The following is a 21,987-nucleotide window of genomic DNA, read 5'->3' as shown; positions in this document are numbered from 1 at the left end:
TTCACATTTGGCACAATTTTCTCCTCTGGAACAAAAACTCACACCTAGCTTGTGTGTTGTACCACAGCTGTTCCAGCAGAGCATTAACACTTACAAGCACACAGGACTTAATTTAATGCTTCTGTACAAAGACAAATGCAACATGAGAGCAGGATCAGTATAATTCAGAAATAACTTTTGATTACGAGAGTTTGGGAGTCTCAAGTTAGGATCAACTGTAGTTTTGTGGCAATTTTGTGATTTTATCCAAAAAAATAAGTGGCAAAACCTTTGCAGGGAAACTGTTCTCCATCTGGAGTGCTCCTTGACAACCTAAGTCACTGCTTAATGACTCCTGGTGCTTTCCTGATCATCCTTCCTGATGTGTCACAAGCTGCTACCTGGTCTCCTCTCCACAACATTTCTCCAATTACAGCCATATAGCTGTAGAGTAACACATCTTGTATGAGGCATAGCATTGGGTCGCAGCCCTGAAAACACTTAAAATTGCTATCTAATTGTAAATGGTCTTATTGAAATGAAATGAATTTACTCGCACATTTAAAAAGCATTACATTCTGTTAATACATGCTTTGCAGACTTAGATCATTAGCTTCTGTGAGCATCATGATAATGTTTAAAGATTAACAAATCTTAGCCTTTGAGATGACTTATGTCTGGGTGCAAAAAGATTACAAGTCAACTTTTCTTTGTTASTTCTTACCTTGTCTACACCATTTCAGTGTAATCATTCAGAAAGGAGACAAATTTTTTTAACAAAGTTAAATTAAAGATCTAAATGAAGTTATAGATATTAGTAATACTAAAATATTGCTTTCTACTATGCCCCAAAATTACTAATAGAATGAAAAGACTCAACATTCACTAGTAAAAAGGCTTTTCATAGCACCAGCTTTTGCTTAAGCAGTTTATAAATTTCAGTAATTAACAGATTAAAACCACTCTGGCACATCTTTATAACTGCATGCAAATAGAAATATTATTTTCCCCATTAATTCTAGAAACACATAGTAAAATTGTGAGCCAAATTTAGGTCAGGAGACTACATAGCTGAGAGAATGGCTGTCACTTCACACTATAGTGATGCTTCTCTAAGAAAGAGCATCTGTTGATTGACATTACAAATTTTGGTATTACACAGATATGCATCTATACCAACTGTAGACATAACTGAAAAAATGTTTACTAAGCAATTTATCTCTGAGAGGACAGAAGGAAGAGAAGGCAAACAACAGCAGTGGTTTAACATGTGAGATTTATAGTCTTRAGTCCTGGGTTTTGACACAAAGTATTTTTAAATTTTTTTGTTGAGCAAGTGGGTGATACTACAGGATGACAGGAATAGCATGTGTCCTTAACCAGCTTGCTCTTTCCAAACAATGCTGGGAAGCTGCTGACATACCAATATGCAATATGTATCACTTCTAGAGCAGAGCTGCCAAAAGTAATTCAGCCAGCACATTCATGGACAGTTTTGCATCTGCTCATCAGGTTCCCTAGGGAAAGTGCCTTCTTCTGAATTTTAGGCTTTCCCCAGGAGCAGCAAACACTGACCCGTCCTGGTGCAGCTCCCAGACCCGGGTTTGCCCTTGGCACCAGGGGTCCCTGCTGTTCCTCTCTATGTGTCGCACGGGTAAGAGCCACTGCTGCAGTGGAAGGCATTAAAAAGTGGTATCTCCGTAACAAAAGGAAGAACATACTGGAATTCATGGCTGGTGTGATTATAAAACAGGTAATCCAAAGTAGATATGCACTCACTACACTGTACAAAGAACTTTCAAAGAAGAGAGGATCAGAAGAGATGTTTTCTATAATTAATATTAATAAGAAGTGAGAATTCTCCCCTTTAATCTATGGTTATTCATCAAAAGCAAAATATGCTGATATTCTCCCACCGCAAAAGTTCTTGTMATCTTCTATAGTGACAAAATATATATTTTAATTGGCTTCCAATGACATCTGTGATTTATGGATGGCCGATCCTAAATGCCCCTCACAATATCCTAAAAAACGAAAAGAACACATTGCAAAAAGCACTGCAGGGCAATGGTAGGAGAGAAATAGCCCATCATCCCATCTGTCTTTACAATAATTAAATCCCATATCCTGTGTAACCCCTGACAAGTCTCATTTATTTCTGTGGTGCAGGTCTTTACATTTAAAACAATATTAAAACAATCTTAAACTTGTTCTGGTAATAAAGATTTGCTTTAATACACTATTCGGTCAAGGAATCCTGATGTGATTATCTAATGTATTTAAAATGTTCAAGGAAATGGAAAATATTCCTCAGTCAACTTACTTGGAAAATCCAGGTCAGGCTTTAGAAATATCAAAAATGTCCAGAAAGAAGCTAACTGCCTCTGGCTTCCTGCAGGATATTTTAGCTGGGTAACAGGCGGAGTGATGACGATTTAGATAAGGTTATTAAACTCACTACAAATGTAGTGTGCATTTTACTAAGCAGACAATTAACAATCACTGTTCTGAGTTCAGTAAAAACCTCTGCTCAGTGTGCATCTAGGGTTAAAATAAGGTCAGCTATCGCAAGTAACTGGTTTCACACTCATTTTCAACTGATGCAGGTGTGGGAGAGGTGTCTCTGTCACTGCACTGATCGTTAACACTGCTAGCTTAGTTGCACTAGCCTAAATATGAATAAGACTCTATGGCAATTTGGATTCAGTACCTGATCCATCCAAAAATTAACTCAGTAAAAAAAAAAAAAAAAAAAAAAAAAAAAAAAAAAAAAGAGGAAGGGGATGGAGGAGAAAATAGTTTTCGTCAAACAGCTGGCTTACCATCGGCGAACGGGGATTGAAAGTACAGAACATCCTCTCAGACGAGACTTTGTCAGCTTAAAGCAACTGTATTCCATAATTCTAGAATCTGCAAGCAATGAGCAAAATAATACAAGAAACCCTATAATTCCTTTAAAGTAACAAAATGATGGAGCTTCATTTGGAATAGTAACTACTGCATTGATCACCACCTGTGAAGGGGACGCTGCACTAGAAATTTTGGAGAGGGTGACAGAAATTACTGAAATGTGAAAAGCATTACAACTATTACAAAAAGAGTTATGTTTTGATGATTTTTTAATTTAGAAGGGATACGAGTAAAACAAAATTACACACATTAATCAATAGTAAAAAAAGCTAGATGACAAACTTTTCTTCTTCCTGCATCATAGCTCAAAAACAAGGGGACAAAAAGTATTGAAGTATTTCAAACCAATCAAAGGAAACACTTTTTTAAAAGTATGCAATTAAACTACGCAACTCTTTTCCAGAGGAAGTAATTTGAGTTAGTATTTTAGCAGGAGTTGGGTATTTAGGCTTGCAACTATTGCTGGCTATTTGGAAAAGAGACAGTCTTATTTCTGCAAGCTTACAGTCTGAGCTAGAATCACAGAATCAGTAAGGTTGGAAGGGACCTCTGGAGATCATCTATAGTCCAACCTCCCAAAGATTTCCTGGTGCTGGTTCCACTGGGGCTTGAAYCCAGGACCTTCAGCTTGTAAAGCAGATGTGATAACCACTACACTACCCCTCATATCAGATACCAGTTTTCTTCCCCCCCCACTCCACCCATATTACAGGAACAACTGTTCCTAAATCTGTCTCTAGGGAGTTTTTTCCACCTTCCTGTGAAACACTGAGTGCTCCTTATTGCCAAAACCCAGTATACTGACCTGCTGGAAATTTATTTGATCTAGTATGGGAATTCCATTGTTTCTTACAAAACAAGCAACAGTACCTTCTCATACAGAACCACAGAAAAATTTAGTTTGGAATGACCACAGGAGGTCACCAGTTCCAGCTTCCTGCTCAAAGGTAGGTTACTCAGTTAAAGGTTGCTCAGGTTACCAGCTGAGTTGTGAAAACCTTCAAGGATAGAGGTTCCACAGCCATTCAGCAATCTGCTCAAGTCCTTAACCACTCTCACTGTGATGAGATTTTTGCTCGTGTCCAGTTGGAATTACCCTTGTCACATATTTTGACCATAACCTCTTGTCCTTTTATTATGCGTCTCTGAGAAGAGGCTGGTTCTGTGGTCTCTTTAAACTCTCTTTAGTGGAGGGATGTTGAAAGACTGCAGTGAGATCACAAATATACTTTGTCCTTCTAACATGCATTTTTTCTCTGGCAAGGGTATTTAGACATATTATCTGACTACAAAYTACAAGTTGCAGAACAGATTAAATAGGATGAAAAGGAGGCTTGTATTCACCACAAAGTTTCTTTTACTTTGGCTTTTAAAACTGTAGTCATTCATAGTATATTTTCCAAAAAGTCTTTACTTTAATTTCCATTTAATTCTGCAACCTCTTTAAAGGTAGGAAATCCTATTTTGAATAAAATTATCAAGAAATGTATTGATCAAGCATATTATATGAAATATAAAGTGCTTCCTTATGTGACTTGTGCATGGATCATAATTTCAGTATGACCCAGAAGATGCACTGTACTACATTCCTTTATCTAAATTGCAGACTTCCGTCTCTTCCTATAAAAACCAGGAGTTTGAAAATGGCTTTTTTAAAAATACATTTACACTGCATGCTTTCAAGATGTCTACACTTGAGAGTTCAGCTGCAGAAAGATATAACTAAAAAGAAGTATTCAACTTTTAAGCATAAGTAGGGATGTTAATCTTGCTGTTCTGAATTGACAGTTTTTCTTTTCAAGTGTCATAGACTTGAGCTCTGATTACACCCCCTTCATAGGCTCCAACAAAAGAAGCTCCTGTTTCAACTTTACTTTGTGCTGCTGATCTATTTTTTCAAGTATTCATTTTGATAAATAATACAGGACACTAGTCTATATAAACAATCTTTTACAAAATTCAATGAGATTTAGAAAAATATATAAAGTCAGTAAGCTCCCAGACTTCTCAGGTTTGTTTTATTATTACTGTCTATCCTGTTTTCTTATTACTCTTATTTTACAGGTTGGGACATTTAACAATGCATTAGCTTTTCTTAATCTAACAATCTCTGATCCAAAAACATATGTGCATTAGACTATATTAGAATCCAAATATTCTCTATCTAAATTCCTTACCAAGTTTGTCAAAAGTATAATAAAGACTTTCATTTTGTTTTCAATGAACAAGAGAAAGTGTGGTCTTGCTCCTGCCAGCCCAAAACATGAGTGTCACAGCTACCCCATGCTTCATTTTAAACTCAGCCAAAGGAACAGGATAGCTTGGTCCAACAAACAAGACAAAAATCAAACACCCTCCTTACAATAAGCCAAAAATTTACTGTCTTCTTGGTCCTTTAATCGGTCAGGAAAAAACATGTACTCAACCTCAGAATTGTCCTTCTCAGATTTTCTTCCAATTCTCATTTTGTATAAAACACTTGAGCTTCATTTTTTAGTTATATCCATTCTGCTTATATTTGTTTAAAAAACATAATAATTTGAATATCAAAGCGAGAGCTCTTAAAATATGAAAGTAATGTTTGTTACTCACTTACTTATACCACATAAAATACAGTCATTGGTAATCTACAGACCGTATGTTGAACCATTCCTTAATAGACTTTGCACTTTTAGCCCTCTAACTATATTTTWTGGGATCACTGCCAAACCTCTTCTTCCTGCTGCTGACAGCTTGCAGCAATACTGTGCAGATTTCTTCACACTACATTCTTCAGTCTGAGACATTATCTAGATAGCTCAGTGTTGAAAGATTGCTCAGCTTACCCCTGCTTTCTTCCATTTTGAAATGAATACAAAACAAAACAGTATATAACAAAAACCATAACAAGCCAACAAAACTTTGATATAGGTAAGAGGTAAGTTGAGCTTTGCTAGAAAAACCTGAAGGATAAAAAGCCTCCAAAAGCTCCCAGAAGTACCACCTGTAACACACAGTAAAGTAGAACTTCTCTGCAAACAAGAACGCACTATGTATTTAATACACACGCATTTATGTATTTTAATATATTAATACATTAATACAATATGTATTTTTAATACATTACTATGCATTTACATAATTTCAAGTGACAAAACAAGTGAACAGAAAACAAATCGATTATAATTTACTAAATACAGAGAAGCAATGTTTAACTCAGGAAGTTCCTGAGCTGCAAAACTGCTGGAAGCTGAGAGTGGAGAAGGTATTGCCATACATACACTTTTTGTTTGTACAGCATTAACTTGGCCATTAACTTTTAACTAGTGCTGGTTAAAAAACCTCTGGTCTGACATAGTCATTCTTATATCCCACATTATGGTGAACCTCATTTCCCTTGTTGCTGTGGCTTTTTCTAGAATTGTTTTTTTTACCTCATTACCTCATTACCTTAGTGTGGTTCCAAAATTATGTATGTGCACTCACAAAAGACTGCAAAAAACTTGAGAATGAACCAGCACTAATTTTAGCCAGTACTTGCCTTCGCTTCTCTACTTAATCGTGCCCAAGGCTCAATAGATGCCTGGATTCAAACCCGTATCTACTCACCTGCCTCTCATCACTACAAGAGGGCTCTGCTAAGAAAAAGCACAACAGCTTCTAGGAGGAGGATTTTCACATCCAAAGAAGTGCAGATCTTGGAGATTCTTACAGTCCCATTACATTCAACTAACAGTGAGCTAGAGATGGGGAAGAGAAAGGAACAGTTTTGTTCATCCCTTATCATATATACAGACTATTTGTAATAGTGCTGTTCAGCTACTTGTTACTACAGATACCTGCTACTAAACAAGCAACACAGCAAAGAACTAAGTTATCTAAATATGTCCATAGTTTTAACAAACAGGATGCTTCAGGACATTTATGTTTTGAACATAGAACTTTCAGCCTGTGAATGTAACTTTAGATGAGGAAACAGATTATCATGTTCCCTATACATTTCCTTAGCTGCTTCTATAGACACATCACTCTTCTGGCTGTTAAAGAAAGCAAGTAGGGCACTATTCTGCCACGTTCTTGCTTGTCACTTCAATTCAGAATACTTGGGAAAAGTGCTTTATGCCAACATTGTCACAATTTCTCAAAAGAAGTGAGGTTCCTTAATAAATACACACACAAAAAAATTGCTATCTGCTCCACCCTGTTCTGTAATCAGTATCAAGGTCATTTTGACTACAAACAAAAACAAAAGACTCAATAATAGTGTGGTACTGAAATTGAATTTGTATGTGAGAAGGGATTTTACTGTTCCTATCTCTCAGAGTTTATCTAGAAAAATTAGATTATCTCCATAAATTGTTTATTTCTACATGCTTTTCGGGTAAGAGTGCCTAGATGAATTATTCAACAGAGAAGAATCATGCCTTCTTGCCTTATCCTATTGTTTTGATGCTTGGATATATACGGACAAAATATCCCTGAATTTTAGCTGATTAGTGAATCACAAGCAACAATACCAGATATACAATCAATGTCCTTCTAAAAATGTGGGCAATTGTATTTTAACTATATTTTATCCRTACTTCTGATACTGAAACAAGCAAATGAAGCTATCATTTGTAGTATGATTTTGTAGCTTAAGCCCATTAGTCACAGAACTAGGAATGATAGCAGGATATACCCCAAGCCAATTTTCTGTACTTCTCTCTTCAGCTACATGTTTTTTTCACACATATCAAAGTGCATAGAAATGCAAAAAGTTAGTTTATTTTACTAGGTTTGACTACCCACAGAGGAAAGACTTTGTGGCTCAGCTGTTTTAACATTACTGTTAAAACTGTTRAAGTTTCCATCAGTGTAAGCATCTGAGCACTTAAATAAGAAACAAAAATATAAAAGATAACAATCTGAAATAAGTAGGATGAATTAACCTCTGGAGGCTTCTATCKCTATCTTTTGGCTATAAAGGAAGCACAGACATCCATTAGATCAAATAAAACATGTAACTTTTGGACAGTAAAAACAGGTAAAAACAATTCCAATGAAGTGATTTGTTTGGGACCAGACAAGAGGTCTCTTGCAGGTTCAGCAGCCGAAACCTAATCTTACATCCATATTGGTACATAAACCACAGGACTTCCTTGCTGCACAGAAGCACATCAGCTCTGCCCTCTAGAATACGATCATTCTTAGGTCAGCGAGTCTTCAAGATATGACATCTGTGCTGGGAAAAAGGGTTCATCCTACATTTGTGGCACCATTTCTTTCAGCTTCTGAAAATAGATGCCCCATGTTTGGCTCTAATTCAAACGGAAGGTAAAATATTTAAGTGAAAAATCAGTAACATAAGGTCACAACATTTTGTTTTTCACAATGAAATGCAGAAAAGAGCAATATGCCAAAGAGCAATAAAGCTATTCTGGTTTCCTCATATGCTCCTCTCCGGTTCAATTAACACATAATGTTTTATGTTTCATTATTTCAATGAAAAAAGATACATCTTAGAAGCAGTATCCATTTTAGTAGAGGCTGTTTATGTGTATCTCATTTTCATACCACCTGAAGTCACATAACCATGGAGTTCAGATTGCCCTAGAATCAAAGACTCTTCGTCCTATCTTCTGTGTAAAAAACATGTATTTACTTCTTTCTTTTTTTAATAAACCTTCAGTTAGTTCTGGCACAAATTTTAGGATTTGAATGTCTAAAATTCCTCACATCTGCAAAAAAGCAAAAAATGACCTTGTGTAGTTAAATTTACAAAAAACATTGTTCACTTTGTCTCAATCGCAACAAACCTTAAATATAGTGGAATGACTGAGAGAAACAAAAGATCAGAGCATGCAAGGGGAACTGCACCCACTTGCATGTCGGAGACACCAATTTGGCCATTCTGGGTACTACAACAGCATCAAAAGAACGACTAAGGTTGAAAAGGCAGAGGGAAGAGACAGTATATTTGCTGCTTTGGTACCCAGTGACTACCCAGGTACTCAGAACAACAAATCGTATCTATTAAGACACTTGGGAGCTAACAGCAACGCATATCACTCCTTTTACAAGTAAATATTTCCATATTCCTATTAGCATAACTTCATCTCTTCAGTGGCAGGATATATAGCATGCGGGCCACAAAAGACCGTGAGGTTTAAAGGTTGTTGAACTGCACAACAAACCAAAACAACAGAGGTATTTCCCCTGATTTCACTGCTTCACTCATTTATTTTTCAAATCTATGAAGTGGTTTTGAAACTGAATATGGATTCAAAAATTCTTGCCATTTTTTGAATGGTAAACTGAATGGTCAGGGGAAAATTTGGATTGATTGGCAGGACAATGGGAAAAGCTGATACAGGGATTAAAGAACAGAAAATATAATTAGTGTCATTCAGCATGGTTTTCAGGAATGCAGGCTTCATCAGACAAATTAGGTTTAAGGTATTTGGACTTACGAGATGTTTGACTTTTTATCACATAGCTTTCTGTTTCACACACACACAAAAAAAAGTGCTAAAAATGCTTCTGAGGGACTGTATCCTGCAAAGAGTTGCGAAACCATCATGGAGACAAGGAACTGAACAATAGCTTCTGGAGAGATTCTCTGACAGAAAAGGATCTATGTAAAAAAGAGTCATATGCACTACTAGTAAAGAAGTAAAATCAGTTCTGGCATTGGCAGAACCATGACTGGAATATTGTATACAGTCTTGTGCCTACATGTTACACGATATATTGAAGTACTGGAGGGGATTTAGAAAAGAGTCACAAGAACTATTTACAGACTGTAGAAAACACCTTATAAAGAAAGGTAGGCTTAGAACAGCTCAATCTGTTTAGTTTATCAAAAAGAGGATTAAGAGACAGCTTGATTACAGGATAYAATTATCTTGTGGGGAAAAAAGACATAAAGCACACAAATGGCTAGAAGCTGAGGCTGGACAAATGGAACTAAGAAACAAGCCATATAATTCCAATAGCAAAGGCAAAACCAATGATCACAGACAACGGTCTATTCCCCATTTTGTGAGGATACTCGACTCCAAATTAGATTCCTTATAAGGCAATATGCTCCACTCAGAGATGTTGCTTGGTTCAATCTAGCAGGAGGTGGATGGAGCTGAACAGCCTGCAGTAGCCAGACTCACCAGGTCACTCTTTGGCCTTATTCCCAAGAAATTTTCCCAAGCATTCCCAAGAAAGTTTAAAAAATATATCTTCTTCCATTTGAGCTTTATGTTTTCAAGGAAGAGCACATCCTGCGCTAGATACAGGGAGTAAGGTTTTGTAATCACCCTTTAAAATTCAACCTCATATTAACATTAATATTGTTCCAGGGTTAGTATTGGGATAAACTCCTGCTCTTAGGATACAGATAGCTGGTGCACTTGAATATAGCCCTTCAATGGCAGAGAGGATAAAATGCAATTCTGTAACTTGGGAAGTAGCTTTACAGTGAAAAGTTGAGTGAACCTGTCACAAGTCTTTGCCCCACAGCCTCCTTTCTGTGCTGGTCATGAAGACAAGCCCTCAGCAAGGCCTTGCGTCTAAACCTTCAAGTGGTTATGATCCCTTTTGAAAATGTTTGCTGGGCTGGAGCAGCTGTCAATGGCTTTTTGCCAGGGAAGGGACTCTGCACCTTGCTTTATGAGCAACAGTGAAAAGGGAAATTATATTCCTTCCAGAATTTTCAATAAGGAGAGAAGCTATTTGAACTCTTAACTTCCATATCACAGCTGCTGCCCAAATTATCACGTCTTSGAAAATCCTGAGAATGAGGCCATAGGGGAGGAGATCCCCTGGCAAGGTTCTCCTCATGATTTCATCAAGAGGAAGTTTGCTGCTCACACAAGAACAGCATCTCCTAAAATGACATCGCTGGAGAGTCTGAGGGCAGACAAGTCATGTAGACATGAAGGTCTGTATCCACACCACAAATACTGGTGAAACCAACAGTGCAGTGAAGATACTAGGAGGAATTTCCAAGAAAAACTTACACAGGCACCAAAGTGCTATTGCAGGATGACTAGTATTCCTCTCCCACTCATTTTTTTGTAAGGAACAGAAGAGGAAGGAAAAACAACACATAGAAACTACTCAACCCCTTCTCCAAGCAGGCCTTGCCCTAGACCATTCAGAGAAGACATTAGAGTACAAGAAATACCTTACTGGGTCCAACCAACAATCTGGTTATCCCAGTATATCTTCAGCAAGGGGAAGTTAGGGAGAGTGTGTAATCTTGGTCACTTTCTGCAGTCTATTCCCTGAGGATTGCCTGGCATCTATAGTCATTGGACCAGGGATGTTACAGAGTATGTCTCTGCCCATTTCCTTTAGTATTTGCTTATGGATCTCTCACCCACCGATTTGTTCATTCTGCTTTTGTGCCAATTGATACTGTTTGCCTCCACAATCTCCTACAGCAGTGGCTGCCAGTAGTTTACCATCTACTACATAAACAGTACTTTCTATTATCTATTTTAAGCCTGTCTCATCCTAGTTACTTTGAGTGTCCTGTAGTTGTAGCACTGCATGATTTAGCAAACAGTTCTGCATCTGTTGTTTGCTGTCAGCTACCTCCACAGTTGTGGAAACCTCAGTCATATCTCTCTTTCAGAATGCTCTCTCCAAACTGAGAAGTCCCAGGCTTTCTAATTTTCTTTCTCTAGCTCCTCCAATCACTTAATCATTTTAGTTCCCTCTCTGTATCTTTTCTAATTACACTACATCCCTGCAATACAAAGACCAGAACTATATACACTACACAAAATGTTTTGCATAGTGGAAAAATCATGCTTTCTGGTTTGCTCACAAGACTTCACAGAGACATGCCTGACAGTATTCTGAATAAATTTGCCTGGCACCACCTCCAAGAAATTTTTGTCATGGGCCTGTCAAAGCTCTCCTCCTCCTCTGTCTTCAGTCTTTTCTTCACCCTCCTACTGCACGACTGCATTTCTCAAAGCCAAGTCCACCCTGCTCTCCTATTTTTCTGCTACACCCCCACTTCCCAAGCCTCTCATTCCAAATACAGATAGGTATAAGACTCCCCACAGCCTTATTCACTGTGCACAAAATACTGCTGAACATGCTGAACATGTGGGAGATATGCATTCCCTGCCTCATCCTGCAACTAGCTACTGAGAGGCAGCTGCTTTTGTATTGCTCCTGGAGGTGGCTGTTACCATGTGGTATAATATACAGAAATTCCTTTCACATATCTGAGCTTGTTGGGGGTGAGGGGAGAGAAGGAATTTGGAGGAGCCAGGCCCAGCTTTTTGTGCCTAATACAGTGGCTCAAGGCTACTGGGCTCCAGCCCCAGCAAACAGCCCAGCACACCTAGTCTTGCTTTGTGCCTCCCTTGTGCCTTCAGTCAGTGTTGAGCCTTGTTGACCAGTGGAGTTACAGCGATGCTGCCAGGCAGGAGAAGGGATGTAAAGGAGAATGCTGTTCTGTTCCACCTCTCATCCCTTCCCATCTTTGCTTCTGTGCTGAAGGCCCACTCTCTTCACAGCCTTTTCCCCAGCACCGGGGGGGAGGGGGGCGGGGTGAAAATAAATGCTTAACAAGGTAAAACACAGGCACTGGTTGTCTTTTAGAAAACAAGTTGTCAGGCAAGGGGTTTGGTTTTCGACATTCTGGGCAGCTTGGGAGCACACGTTCAGGAAACAGCTCAGCTACCATTGCTGAGGCTGCCTAGATTTTGCTTCCCCCATTTGCCTACGGCCTTAGTCAACTGCCTGCTTTGCCTGTGTCTTTGAAGTTAGGGCTTCCCACAACACTTGTATCTACTCTTGTATATCTATGTACTCTATGTACTATTCTGTTAAGAAYAGTTTTCACTGGTGGCTTCCACAGGAATGTGCAAGCTTTCCCCTCAATAAGGCAGTCTATGCCCAAGATCTCTTTAAGCATACAGCTATCAGACCAAGCTCATGAAGTAATTATATTTGCAATCAGTATGGACCATCTTGCTCTCCAAAGAAACAAGCATTAGCATTAGCAATGCTGATTTGGTAAGCAGTGGCAGAAAGCCACTGGCAGTTTTATTTTGCAGTGGAAGCCTGTAAAACATACTAATTGGCAGCTTATGTTCTTAATAAAGAGTCTGATTTTGCTCATCATGAAATAGCAGAATTCTGCCATTTACTTGAGAATAATTAAATCCTACAAAAATACCTTAGCTTTTCTAAAACTTGCCGGACTTTAATACCAGTCACTTTCTGAATAGCATTTATAAAAACATATTAACTAAAATAAATTGTTTCAAAAATTAGTCTAGAGATCTTAACTGCATTTAAATTAATTAGAAATGTATGGCCCAGTGACTTCATAGGTTTATGGAAATGACAGTGAAAAGAGAACATTTTTCAAACATTTCTACAAGTAGGCAATTTATATTAAAAGCATTCACTCTGTAGAATAATACAAAATAAAATATTTCCGTTTGATCAGCTCAAATAATGTTGATTTATATCTCTGAATTAATAACATTTCTATTTACAGTTGCAGTAAGACTGCATTTTTACAAACTGTTATTCAGTTGAACATATTTATAACACAGATTATACACTATATACAAACCTAGTTCTCCCAGGAACTCATTTCTGAGCATGCTTCAACATAGAAGTGGTTTCCCTGTTTCTAAGACAGGATGCTAGTTTTTCCTTTCATTTAAATACTGAAATACTCATCAAAACACAAAACATTTTCCATTTGCTATCACATGGTAGCGTTCTTAAGTCACTTGCTTGTTACAGCGTACTATGGAAGAGGAGCAAAGTCAACAATTTGGCTCTGCCAACACAATAAATAACATCACTTATTATGAACCACTTAGACTTATATTGATGTGATCACACTTTTGGCCTCAGAGCTTTTACAAGACTGTAGGATCCATTTATCTTTGCTTTTCTTGACACGTAGATCAAAATCATGACTACAGATATTGCTATTGCTGTTACACAAGAGAATGCAATAATCACAGGCATCATTTGATATGTTTTTTCCGCTCTTCCTGCAAAATGGAGACAAAAAGAGAACAAAAGTTGTGTAAAAAGTGATTGAAACAAATATATGTATATTATTGCAGAAGCTATGCTATTAATCATCTTCATTTGGACCACTTTTTCTGTTTTCATGTGTAAAGCACATTTCAAACCCTCTTCCTTATGCGTGTTTCTGTAAAAACTCCCTATTACTCACTTTATTTTTTAGCCAGAATCTTGGTCTTGAATTTGTTATGCAAGTTAAAACTCATCTGGTATCATCTACAATGAAGAGTACCATGGAGTTCATGAAGAACAGTAGAAAAATATCCTGCATTTTTCCCAGGGAATACTTGGGATATTTCTGCTTCCTGGAAGTATAGCACTTCAGGAGAATACTATGTTTAAGAAGCCCACTCTTTACAATTTTTTGTGAAATGGAGCTTGCTCTATTCAGCAGCTTAGTCCCACTGTTCATGCAGCAGCATGGAAGCATAGCTAGGATCCTCTTTTTTCTAACCACCTTCTTAGAGCTGTTGCACCATGTCAAGTAAGAAAGATAATAACATTCATTTTGAAAGGAGGTGACATACAGGTGATTCTCACCAGTTGTTTTATTATTTGGCTTAATCTTTTTTGTTTTTTTAAAGTTAATCACACTATTTGTGTGCAAGGATCAGCAGTGAACTAGATGTACTCACCTTGACACAAAATTCATTAGACAGTAAGAACAAAATAAGTTTAAGGCAATAGATCTACCTACCTACAACAGCTATCTCAATTACTTTAATGTTGTTTCCAACCTCATTGAAAACATCAAGTAAGTATCTGCCTGTGTCATTTTTGGTGACATTGTAGAGTATAAAGGTTCCATTCATTGATGACAGAATAATTTCTTTCTCTGGATGCACTTTTTTCAGGACCATCTGTGATGGTGGGTTACTATATGTGCTACACATAATGGTGACATTTTCTCCTTCTTCAACATTTTCTGATGGATGTACTAACACAGTAATATTTTGGGGAGGAACTGAAAAGAAAAGAAAAGAAAAGAAATACAGTAAGATTTAGCAACAAACAGAAGCAAAAAATACCCACAAGGTATCAGCAGCTTGTGGACACAAAGTTTTAATTCAGTTAATGGATTCACCATAATTTTTGAGCATGTAGCATTAGGTGCTACTTGGTCACTAGCTGATAAGCTTTCCCTATACTCAACACAGTGCACTCAACAGCAATTGACAGAAAGAACATTTTATCACCTGATGGATTATTTTGCATATATTTTATGTTATATAGAGCTTTTTCTTCTTCTTCTATTTATTCAGCGAGTTCACGGAAGGACATGAGTTTACAGCCCCAGAGCTTGATGTTCTCTTTCAACAGATAAGAAATAGAACAGAAGAAAGGAGTCCTAAAGTACCATTTCTGTCACTATGGTCCACAATTTTAAATCCTGTTTTCACTGTCTGGGGGAAGTAGAACTATGAAAATTTTGAAGCAGCAATTGTTCTGTTCATCTGTCATTTTGGACAGCAGTTTTCATTACCACTCTGTTCCTCCATTCCTATCAGTTATTTATGACAAGAACCTGTTTCATTAATCTCAAGACAATTTTTAAAGACATTCCATTCTTAACACACAACAAAAGATGAGCCCAAATGCTGCAATTTGAAGAATTTGGAAGTGAACATGTAATTTCATCTTTCTAAAACAAATCATCATATTAATACAGTAGTTATTTTAACTGACCTTTGACATCAAGTATTAGGTGCTGAGACTCCTCTCCCAGTTCATTAATGGATACACATTCATATGTTCCTGCATCCTTTAGCTGAACACTGCCGATGGTATATTTGCCATCTTGTGTTTCAAGGGTTGTGATCACATCATCTATTTTCCTTCTCAGAGTAATCTGAACAGCTGGAACACCTGTGGACGTGCAAGAGATGGCAACACTTTCTCCTTGTTTCACTGCATTTGAAGGGAAAACTGAAAGTGTTGTATTTTTTGGTGGAGCTACAAAAAAAGAAAAAAAGAATAAAGAAGAGAGAGTGATTAGTGGCAGAAGTGACCTCTAAACAACACATTATTGCCATGCAATAAACACAACCACCAGACACATTACATGTCTGTAGTGTTGTTAATTAGACCACTTTTAGGAATACGTAATTTACTAAAGTGCACATATGCGTACGCACTGTTGTGACTATTGTTACTCAATCTTTTTTCGGCTTCAGAAACATTTATGTTTAGCTTGCTCTGAGTACTGGATGAAAACTAGGGCAGATCTTGATTTCTAAAGACTATCTGAGTAACAACTATTAAAATATTCCCTGAAAATGAAACTGCTATCCTTGCACACAGCCTGAGGAGTCATTATTTGACGTAAGTTTAAATGAAGCTTATGAGAACAGGACACACTGTCGATACTTAAAAGAGAGCCATGAGACTGCAAAACAGTCCCTCCATAGAAAATCTTCATCATATACCTTCTCATTGAATCTTTTCTATGCAAGTAGCTGGATCCTACACTGAGGATTCCACTTATTTGGTGGAAAATATAGATGCTTCCCTTGATAGCTTCTTTGCCTTGTGTATACATTTGCCAATGTAAAGAAGTGATGGAAGTTATACTGACATGGTGAACTTTGCATGAGCTATCTGTACCAAGGTAGATTTCACCCTTCATTATTTAGAGCTATCTAAATGATTTAATGCAATAGGGTCACTTTCTGACTCCACTGGCATCAAAAGCAGAATTCCCACTGACTTCCACAGAATGAAATATGGACCTAAAATGTATTTTTTTTAAATGTATGTCACCTTGTTCTACTAACCTTGAACAAGTAATCTCACAGCTTTTTCCTCTTTGCCAAATTGGTTATATGCTTCACATTCATAAAGCCCCAAATCTTGACTTCTGATACCCTTTATAGTTAAAGTCGCATCTTTAAAAATTTTTTCAGACTCCCCAGTGGCCGCCTTTTTCTTCCAAGAAATCACTGGAATTGGATTACCAAAACTAGTACATTTCATTGTCACAGTTTCTCCTTCTTTAACAGTAGCAGCAGGGATTACAGAGATGACTGTATTCTTTGGTCCACCTAAAAAGAAGAATCCTGTAGTTAATTATCAACAGAATTTTTAGAGAAGGACTAACATTTCCTGCTGGATGTAGGTTGTCAGCCTCCTGAAATTAATTTCTCTTTTATCCTCAGAATAAGTAAAACACACAGTTTCAGAACTCCAATCCAAACTTTCCATAGGCTAAGAAACCTACAATCAAGAATGTTAAGAAGGTGGGTCAGTCTCCCTCATTCAGATCTTGATTTAAGACTGACAAAATGCCAGGTCTAACCTTCAAAGAAAAGATTTCATGCCTCTGTTTTGTTCCTCAGCAATGCTCCTTTCTTTGGGGAACTGCAGAGGATTAGGCTGTTTTTTTGTTTTGTTTTTTGTTTTGTTTTGTTTTTTACAAAGAAAAAAATGCACTCAAAAGAGGASTGGAAGAGTTAGGGAACAGATAAAACTATGACTTTGGTTTTGTACTCACAGGTTTTTGTTTAGTTTGATTGTTATACATGTCACTGWAGTAAGTGGAGAACTGACACAACTGATTATTTTTAAATGACTGGGAATACGTTATGGACACTTACATTCCACATTAAGAGCTACTGCACTTTTACTTTTCCCGAACTTATTTTCTGCTACACATTCGTAGTCTCCTGCATTAAGAAATGTCACAGATGGCAGGAGAAGAATTCCTCCCTCACTGTAAAGCCCCTCATCTGCAATGTCAGATTTTCTCCTTAAAACAATCTTAGCAGGAGGGTTACTCTCAACAGAACATCTTATGGAAACATTTTGTCCTTCCTGAACTGTTGTAGAAGGTTTAATGGAGACTTCTGCAATATTTGGAGCACCTGCATGACAAGAGAAAATACTAATGTTATACTAAAGCAAAAGAAGTACTAAAGATGGATAGAGTTTTAAGAAAGTAGGAATTGTTTGCCCAAAGATCTCTTCATTTTGATTTTGGCCCCAGATTCCAACTGAGACTTTTGCCTCTACTGAAATAGTAGTACTAATAATTATAGTCTGATACAGTTTTACTACTAAATGTCTGCTAAATTTACTACTATTGATTAAAAGTCCAAAGTCGGAGATTGAGACATGCCTGTGAAACTGCTATGTGCATTACTATTTCAAGGAAATAACAGTGAGCCCTATGATACCACTTTTGCAGATTCCTTTATGACTCTGAGTGTTGCACTGCAGGAAATATTTTAAGTCTGCATGTACACCAGTAGAAAAACAATTAGATAAAAATTAAGCACTGAAATGTAATACATAGCCCACGAAGATTAAGAGTAAATTGAAATCTGACTCCTGAATACATTGTAAGGAAGGCCCCGTAATTTTCTATTTTTCAGTGTTCCAGAGTCCTGAACCCAACAGACATCTGTAGATTGGGTACTGAACAACACAAGTAAAATTTATCCAGAGTTATACCTTGTATAACAATGTCCACAGTTGCTTTCTCTGTTTTATTAGTCACTAGATTAATTACTTCACAGATGTACAGTCCTGAATCAGTGAAACGGGCATGAGGAATAGAAAGGACATTGTTTTCCACCAGATACTGAATGCTTTTGTCAGCCACTTGTCTTCTCCAAACTATCTGTGGTGGTGGATTACTCTCGGTTACACAAGTGAGTTTCAGAGAGTCTCCTTCCATTGCTGAGTTGCTTGGAGATGCAGTAATGATAGTATTTTTAGGACCAACTTGAAGAGAACAAAAGAAAAATATGATCAACATGTCAATGAAGAATGATATGCACATCTCTAAGGCTAGCTTCTCTAGAGAAAAACTTCACACATTACTGAGAAAATAACAATCTAGGTGCGCTAGTAATACAGTGGAACAATTTTTCCAAACTTTATAAAGTGTTCATGCTTGCAGCTTTAAAAGCTAAACTAGACCAGATGTGTACTTAAAAAAAAAAAATCTTACATTTGTTGTTACCCTGTTGACTGGGACTATAAATTCAGAATTGCAAAGGCAATTTTAAAAATAATTGTCTGTCTGTATACTGTTATTTTTATTCTGGTCTCTACCAGTACCCAAGGAAAAAAAGAGAGAGAGAGAAGTTACTGCAGGATTGCTTAATTTCCATCATGAACAACAGTGGGTGTTTAAGGCCACATGGACAAATTTTTCACCTAGTGTTATTGAATATAGCCCTATTCTAGGCCCTCACTTTAAACCTGAAGTGATCGATCACCTGTTCCACAAAGTTACAAGACTGCACTCAGAGATGACATATAATAACGAAGAGCCATAGACTAGCTTTGGTATTTTTGCAATACAGTTCCTAGCAATGGTATGTGGTCTAACAGAGAAATTAGATAGTAGATTATCTACACAAATAATACAGATAAGAAGCGTAGATTATAAATGATTTACAGCACATTCTTTATAAGCCCACTCCATGAACCTTAATGTAAAATGATATTTCATTCGAAAACYCTAGTATAAAAAGACTTACAGTTTGCTTTCAGTTTCTGAGAAGTTACTCTTTCTTTTGGTTCAAAGTCCATATTAGCAATTGGTAACTTGGCCACACAAGTAATGTCTTTCCCAATATCTTCCGTAGTGGGGTTAAATGAATATGTCACAATTTTGGTCTCTGTATTTGTGCTGTCATCTTCCAAAAACTTTTTCTCAAGCAGAATATGTTCCTCTTTCTTTAAGATTACTTCTAGGTGATCAGAAGGATACACACTGGGAATTTTACAGATGACTGTGGCTTGTTCCTCAGCAACTAAGGATACGCTGATCTCAATGACAGGATCACTAGGGAAAGCTGAAAGAACAAAATCAATTTAATTAGTCTGCCACAGACAGCCCTTAGAGAAAACAAAAGAGCAAGATCCAGAAAACATTTTAACATCTTAAGTTTAGAGGTGTTCAGCATATGACTGTGTATTAACTGTGTTACAAGGCATACCTTGATATGAAGATGTATAGATCTTTTATAAGCAACTCATGCAATAGCAGGAATTACATTTGTACATTTGTTAGAATATGACTGCAAGTGATCTAATAAGATCTAGCAAGGCACCTAGGCAGTGATTCAGCTGCCTAAACATAGGCATCTAATGCCATCAATAACTCTGGGAGTATACTGTCATCTGTACTAGTAGGTTTGGACAGCTTAATCATTTCCATATAAATTGCAAAGCGATTTGCTTATGAGTTTTGCACTTGCAGATTCTGCTATTACTTCCACCTCAACCGTATTTTTTCCAGCTCTGTGAATGCTTTGGGGAGCCTATTTTTTGGCTTTCAARTATTACCAAAAATAAGAAAAAGTAAGACCACTGTGTGCTATCTTCAGTGTAGACAAACTAGCAGAAACAGGCTGAGTATGAGGCCTGAACAGAATCATGAATCTTACAAGGAAATATATGCTGAGTTACAGCAGACTCATTATCTTAGGGTTATCAGTTAACCATCAGTTGCACCATCTAAGAACAATTAACAGATTTTTTATGAATGAGTACTAGTTAAAGAAAATTATACATTTTCACTTACAGTAAAGTTCAACTTTGACGCTCTTCTCTTTTTTCTCAGCCTTGCAGAAGACAGTACACAGATAATCATGAGCATTCTCAATGCTAACTGGACTCATAGTCAAGATAGAGTATGTTCCATAGTTGCTCACTGTTCCTCCAAGGGGGTTGTCCGTTTGGATTCTCCAGGAAAAACTTGGTGATGCACAGCCAGTAGTATTGCATGTAAGCATGACTGTTCCTCCAATCTGTGCAACAATTCTGCTAGCAGGTGTAATTTCCACTTCAAAAGCTTTAACTACAACATGGAGAACATACATAAACTCAGCAACATTCTCAACATTTATTTTCTCTCTTCTTCTTGTGGTCTATTGTGACACAAGAACTCAATACTTTACAAGTTTAAAACAGTTAAACTAATAAAGCTCATATACTGGTTTACTTGCCCCCCCCCCCCCAAAATGTGCAAAATGGCATAAAACCAAAGCTAGCCGTGAAAATAATTGCATTAGTACAATACAACTTTTTKCCAGTTGGATCTGTTTCTAAAACTTTGTAAAATTTGAGAAGAGGGGTAATAAAGAAGTTAAAAAGGGCAACTACAGAATCACTTTCAACAAGACGTTTAGTACCAAATCTGGCTGATGCTGTCAGGGATGATATAAAATCAAACATGCAGTGATGTATGGCAGCTATCCTAGACTACCCAGTAAACTGAATGAGAAAATGACCCTGCTATTGCAGAGCATAAAAAAGCTCAAAATAAATATTGAAAAAAAGTTTCCTAGGATCCTGACAGAACTATTTAATTGACAACTGTATTTGCTGAAATATAAAATCAATTCGGGCAAAATGAAATAAAGATCAAACAGTAAATTGCAGCTCAGTTGACATTAAACAAAATTTAAACAAAATGAAGGAAATAAACCCTCTCAACTTACCACTCATGCATGCATAGAAAATTATTATCACAGCTTGTCTTGCTCTTTCCATCTGTTTTATCATTTGTAACTGCTGTAATTAAGTAAAGAAAGTAAATTCAAAAGTCTTGCTATTTCCTGTGAAGAAGTTCAGTAAGAGCCTGCTGCTCTGCAACTGTTTATTCTAATAGCTCCAGTGAGCTTTTATAAAGGTTCTGCTGAGGGTGAGTGGGAAACCCCTGGACGGGAAAATCCAGTGTAGAGAGGAAGGCATCCATATAGGGTTGCGTAGGTCATTTCAGCGCCCTCTGCTGCTTTTTATATAGAGAATTTGAAGCCCAGGAAAACAATAAATACAGTGCCTGTTGTACTTGCAAAGAACATGCCAAGATCTGGTTCTGCAAACACTTGATTAAATGAATGAATGTGGGTAATTACAAGTAATTCAATAGGACTATATCTATATCAGATGGAAAAGTTATTCAAGTTTACCTTCAGCACAAATATCTTCATAGGACTGCGACTTTTGAGAAAAGTCCTAACAATACTCACTTCTGTGAATTTCCTTTGAAAATTGTGCCACCATTCTACGAGGTGATGTTATTCACATTCCTTAGTGCTTCTGATTCCTAAA

The 21,987-nt window shown here is 37.1% G+C and overlaps 1 protein-coding gene across 1 annotated transcript; it reads right to left on the bottom strand.

Annotated features, from left to right (window-relative positions):
* Positions 1–13,301: 13,301 nt before the first annotated feature.
* VCAM1 (vascular cell adhesion molecule 1) lies at positions 13,302–21,587 on the bottom strand. Its single transcript, XM_085308278.1, has 9 exons — positions 21,375–21,587; positions 20,456–20,731; positions 19,407–19,724; positions 18,370–18,642; positions 17,514–17,780; positions 16,695–16,961; positions 15,607–15,873; positions 14,618–14,884; positions 13,302–13,883 (listed from the first exon to the last, which is right to left on the bottom strand). Exons 1-9 carry the CDS (start codon positions 21,436–21,438, stop codon positions 13,723–13,725), a joined length of 2,160 nt encoding a protein of 719 aa, XP_085164404.1. The 5' UTR covers positions 21,439–21,587; the 3' UTR covers positions 13,302–13,722.
* Positions 21,588–21,987: the final 400 nt, after the last annotated feature.

The sequence above is a fragment of the Rhea americana genome, unplaced genomic scaffold, assembly GCF_003343005.1.
Source record: "Rhea americana isolate MKP2758 unplaced genomic scaffold, rheAme1 scaffold_272, whole genome shotgun sequence".
Lineage (NCBI taxonomy): Eukaryota > Metazoa > Chordata > Aves > Rheiformes > Rheidae > Rhea > Rhea americana.
This window is presented reverse-complemented; position numbering and strand designations above follow the sequence as displayed.